Here is a 6,051-nt window from a genome sequence, read left to right as displayed (position 1 = left end):
GTCACATGGAAATAAACGACAGAAGAAAAAAAAATTATCATCTAAAACACTTACGTAAGAGATGGATCACTTATGTAAATGAAAGGTATATAATGTAGTGAGTATTTGATTTAAATTAGTTTAAATCATTTTAACAAATAGAGTTTAAAACTTAATCTGATTAAATTAAGTGACATAATATAAAATACAATTACTCAATAAAATATAAGAAAATAAATTAAAAAAAAAACTCTTATTAAGATATATTTAATTTTTTAAAATTATTTTCTAGATAGACAGATCACTCCACTAAAACACTAATTTTTTTTAGGTAAAAGAGGTCTTTAGAAATTGCCTATAGAAATTTCGGAATGTATTTTCACAAGGGTTTACATTCCGAAATTTCCTACTCATTTTTCTGCCAAATTATACAGATTCTGAAGATAAAAATACAGCAGATTCAATGACTTAAGATGATGTTGATATCCATTCATTCCCCTGAATAAAATTCTGCACTGAATATGTATTAACATGCTCTGCCGGAATGTGGCTACTCCACGGAACTCTCTTAGAAGTATCAGATCCGGGTCCAGAATTCTCAAACTCTCCGTAGTAGAGTGTTTTCAGAGCAAAGTCCCCGTTGAATGGCATCCAGCCATCTGGTTGTATGAGTGCTTCCAAGGTACAGTGAATAAGAACCGTCCTCGAGAATTCTTTCCATGGTCTTCCAAGGTAAGTCTTGTGCACTTTAGGCTTTTCGAGATAAAGCTTTATGTAATCTTCGGTGCCATTGATCAGACAATTCTGGAAAACAAAACCTGTAGATTGAGCAGGGTCAGTTCTACCCTGAGCTGTGACAGCATTGTTCTCGCCTTTTTCTGGATTGATTTGCCGTGGAGCAACTAAGATCTGGCAATCCTGGAAAAATGCAGGGGAGTTTCCAAAAATGAAGTCCACATTGCCCTGGATGCGGCAGTTTCTATAGAACTGGCGGAGGGAGTGAGCATAAAGAGTGTCTTGATTGCTCAAGAATTCACAGTTCTCAACAATGGATAGATCACTATCTGATCTGAAGGCAACTGCCTGATGCGCATCCGGACCTGCTGTGTTCTGGAATGTAACACCACTTGCCATGAACCCGTCTCCAACAACTCCTGTAACATCACCATCAAAGGCATCAAAACAACGACAACAATAACCAAAGACTTCATCAAGGAAAAAACTTAAAAGCAGATATGTTCCACTTCCACAACCACTTCCCCTTCTAATTCCGTTTTCATTCAAGAATTCACATCAGTTTCTACCAAATCACAATAACGTCACCCCAATAACATAATTTACCCCTCAGTTAACTTTGTTGTAAAAGATAATTCATCTACCAGAATTAATGAAATCTTTAAACCAAAATGGCAGCTGGGTGGCAAAAATAATGACAAAAACCAATAATTGAAAGTAAAAAATGCTCAAAACTCCATCAATCAAGCAATAACTCTTCACCAATAAAGTGCGTTAGGTGAGAATTGGAAAATTTACAGAAAGTGACACCCGATTAAGTCATTTTAAAGTGTAATAAAAATTATCAATTATATTACTTATATATAAATTTGTATAATTTATTTTTAAGATAATTTTATTCTAACAGATGATGATTCGACAATATTCTATCCTCTCACATTTTCAATATTTTTAATAATTTCATACCTTACCCAGAAAATAGTTTTAAAGTTGAAGTATTTTTGATAGATTATTCTTATTACTTTTATTTTTAAGAAGAAAGAACACATTTCATAAAATCATAATTTAGATTTGAGACCTACCAACAGTGGCAGTTTTGAATGTTGTGATTCCCATCAGGCCTGTATTCAAAGAACCAGAAATTACTGTTTTACCCATGCCGTCTCCCAAGAACACCACGTTCTTTTTCTCAAACGCCACCCGAACGATCTCCTCATAAACTCCCGCCTTTATGTTTATAACGAACCTACGTGTTGCCAGATTTTCCGGCGCCGCGTTAACGGCGTCCTGTACCGTCTTGTAATTACAACTCCCGTCCTTACACACCGTCACGTCCGCCGTTAAATCGGAAGGGAACCCGCCATTAAATCCCAGGTGGGCCGCTTTCGACCTGTCCTTCTCCCAGAATCCGGTCCGCTCCGTCTCGGGCGCCCGCCAAGTGTTGAAATCGTCACCGAAATTATCAAACGACATCATCATACTCAAGGCGTTACTTGTCAGCTGCATCAAAGAGTTCAAGAACGACATCGTTTCGCCCACCAACTTCGTGTCATTCACATACTTCAACGCCGACCAGGAGTCATACTGATAAGTTAAAGCTGCACTGTACCATGCGCGTGCGTCCTTGATTTTGCCACGTGGCAGAGCGTCGTTAGCCGATTGGGTCCGTTTCTCCGAATACCCGAGCAGCTCTAGACAATTCTTAGCCGCATTGGAACGGTTCTGATTGCCTCCGGAAGAGTCTAAAATAGACTGAACTTTAACCACAGCGGTCTTGAGGTTTTCTGAGGAGACCCAGATGGCGGCTTGGATCATTTGCGACGGCGTTGGGTTGGCTGGGACTTGTTTAGATTCGGAGAGGGAGGATTGGCAAGTGACAGGGTCACGTGTGGCCTTGCAGGCCAAAGCAATTTGGGGGATTTCTTCAGACGGTTGGATTAGTTTCGGGAGGTGATTACGGTGGGAGGCGGAGGAGAGTGAGAAGAAGAGGAAGAGGGAGAAAAAGGAGAGGGTGAGGAGAAGGGAGGCCATGAAGAGGAGGATGAGAAATCTGCTTTTTGGTTTCTTGGGAGGCCATTTGATTGGCATCGGGTATTTATCGAGGTAAAAAAGGAAGGGAATTTGTTTGAGAATAATTGGCTGTTGTTTTAAAATATTCACGAGAAACGAAAGTGAAAGAGTCACGGGATTTGTTTCTAGCCAGTGGCATTTTGGGGGAAAAGTAACTTTTTTGAATTGAGTCGATTGAAAGAAGACGGTAACGTCCGAGGATAAGAAGAAAGCACGGTTTAAAGAATGAAAATGCGAATGGGAAAGTAGGAAGAGGAGTGGGGTGGATTCGGGCAGGCTGAGCCTGAATAGCTTTGGACTCTAATTTGGTGCGAATAAAAAATAGTCTGGTTTGATTTTGTCAAGCCAAAATTAAATTTGACTCAAATTTGATTTGAATAAAAATAACTTAACTTAGTTCAGTTTGATTTTAACTCGATTTTGTAACTCAAATCAATTATTTGAATTTTGTAATTTGGTTTGACTTAAATTAATAGTTTGAAAGCATGATTTAGATTCATGAGTTGAGTTTGTGATTCATTGATAAAACAACAGTTCGAATTAGTGGCTCAAATTAAAAATTTGAATATTATTTAGGTAAAACAACGTTGTTTTACCTAAATAATATTCAAAATTTTAATTTGAGCCACTAATTCGAACTGAATCAAACTATGAATTTGAATTATCAATTTAAACTATTAAATTTGAGCTGATTCGAGCCATGAATTCAAATTGAATCAAGCTATGAATCTTAACTAATTGATCCAAGTCTTGAATTTTAGCTGGATTCAATTGAACACCCCTTGACTTTAGTTTTATTTGAATTAAAAAATAGTTAAATCTTTTTATTTGAATTTGAATAAAAAAAATTTGAATTAAGTTAAATCAAATATAATCAACTTTTAAAATCGAGCTAATTCGGATCATTGAGTTTTTACAATAGTTATGGAAATTGAGAAAATCGGGAGATCATTAGTGACTAGTGAGTAAATGATAATTTAAACTTATGTATGGTAGTACAGTCTTTTGTATTGTCATTCTTAGCTGTCTAGTCTACGTGGGACAACATAAATGTCCTTTGCAGGAATATGACCATATAAGATGTGCAAATCATAAAATTTAGGCCAAAAGACTTATTTCCACCGAGGTTTATTGATAACCCAAATTGGTATATATTTAATATAGAAAATTTAAATTTTTACTCATTTATTAAAATTAAAGATAAAAATATAAATTAATTAAAAATATTTAAAATAATAAAACTTTATCATATTTTTCACCTTATGTTTAAAAATATATTTTTTCCCCATTTAAAGTTTAAAAAGTGATCAATTACACCTTAGGGTTTGTATTTTCTTTTTTGCTTCTCTGACGACCATTGTTGTTGTTGTCGAAGTTCAGAAGACGATGAAGTATTTCCCTAGGTGAGAAGATCGACCACTGTCGCTTGGGATTTTGTCAGAAGATGACGAAACATTGATGAAGACGACGAAACACCATCTTTGTTTATTCGGCCAAATAAAGATGATTCGTCTTCATCCTATTGAAGATCAACATCTGGAGTGTTTCCCCCAAATGCTTGCTCTTTGTCCAGATCAAGACACGTTAAAAGCCAACGAATTGTGTTTCAAGTTTCTAGAAGCCAACAAAAGAAGAGAAACCTGTTTCAATGGAATCAAATTGAAGAGGGGGAGAAGGAGTCTCGACGAACGTATGGATGGGAAGACAAAGTCAACTGATTGAATTCCAATCATCGAAGAAAGAAAAGAAAAACCTTAGGGGGAAAAGTTAACCTTTCAAACTTTAGGTGGGAGAATGTGATAAAATTTTAAATTTTTTAATATTTTAAATAAATGACATTTTTGCCCTTAACTCTAACAATAAATTTTAATAAATGGGTGGGAGTTTAAGTTTTCCATATTTAGCGGGTACTAGTTTGGGTTTTCAATATACCTTAGGTGGGACTATGTCTTTTGGCCTAAAATTTAAGATATGTCACAGCCATACATTTCCTCAAGATGATTATACATAGCATATTTCAAGGTTATTTTCTATCATGACTTTGCATCAAAACGATACCTATGTTTATATAATGATCTTTAACATGTTTTGTAAGCCGGAAAATCTACTATAACTCATACATGAATATATGTTTATACACATATCATACACTTATATACCCATGCCTCTTGCATATTCAACACAAAATACAACTTTCCCTTTTCTATTATCACAAGAATTATGCAAAGAAATACCACATAGCAGACCAGATCACACAATATTTATACATATAATCCTTCCAACGGGTCCTAAACATGGTTATTATAAAGCTAAGATCACTTATAGGTATTCAGATTACAATACTAAGAATCAGGTCTAGTTTAATCATTACAGATCGTGCTTTATCTTCATATGAACAGAAACAACACTCTTGTCCCTCCACACAGCAAAGTGCGACCGAAACAACCTTCTTTAGTTCACCGGAAAGCACCTTCTCGACTGCCGGAATCTGCTATAGTCACCAGAGATCAAGGTAATCAATTCACTCACTCATGAATATAGATAAGAATGCATTTGAAAATTATGGGATGTAATGATCGGATAACATACCTTTTTATAATTTTTTCCAGTTGTAACTGAGTGCACAAAGGTGCATCGTAAGCTTGCATGGTTGTGGCCTATTTTGAATTTTCTAACGTGCACGTTATTTATTCTACTGACGTGGCGTCGGATGAATGGGCGTGCAACCTTTATGTGCAACACTTTATCAACTTAAAAACTCTATATAATTACTTGTTTCAACTTCTAACTTTTACTGCACACACATAATCACATATACATGTAATAAATTTTGCCCTTGAAATGTATATATTGGTGTTACACTTGATGCAGTGGATTGTGTGTTATGTTGATTGCAAATTTACCATTGCTATAGAGCTTTTTTAGAACCTGTCAAGTAAATCCTCTAGTTTGTCATTAATCTTTTTAGTCACAGTAGCTTGCAAACTTCTTGTGATAAGACTTTAAAGTCAGCTTCAACGCTACTACAGGATACAAGTTATTGCTTTTTTTACTCCTTGTGATAACACACTGGATTGTGTGTTAGATTTTTCAACAACCCTTTCCAACAAATTAACCAGAAACTTCTAACAACTTCTGGGAAATTTGACATTTTGAACAAGCAATAGGTCAACAAATTCTGGCAATAGATGTGACACTTTCATTGACTTCTAGCAGATTAGGAAACTTTCGACATACCATAGCTCAAAACTTCCGACAACTTTTGGC

General features: G+C 35.6%; 1 protein-coding gene across 1 annotated transcript; it reads right to left on the bottom strand.

The window, feature by feature from the left end:
* Positions 1–219: 219 nt before the first annotated feature.
* LOC123198582 (probable pectinesterase/pectinesterase inhibitor 51) lies at positions 220–2,915 on the bottom strand. Its single transcript, XM_044613293.1, has 2 exons — positions 1,797–2,915; positions 220–1,133 (listed from the first exon to the last, which is right to left on the bottom strand). Exons 1-2 carry the CDS (start codon positions 2,800–2,802, stop codon positions 448–450), a joined length of 1,692 nt encoding a protein of 563 aa, XP_044469228.1. The 5' UTR covers positions 2,803–2,915; the 3' UTR covers positions 220–447.
* Positions 2,916–6,051: the final 3,136 nt, after the last annotated feature.

Source organism: Mangifera indica, chromosome 16 (genome assembly GCF_011075055.1).
Source record: "Mangifera indica cultivar Alphonso chromosome 16, CATAS_Mindica_2.1, whole genome shotgun sequence".
NCBI lineage: Eukaryota > Viridiplantae > Streptophyta > Magnoliopsida > Sapindales > Anacardiaceae > Mangifera > Mangifera indica.
This window is presented reverse-complemented; position numbering and strand designations above follow the sequence as displayed.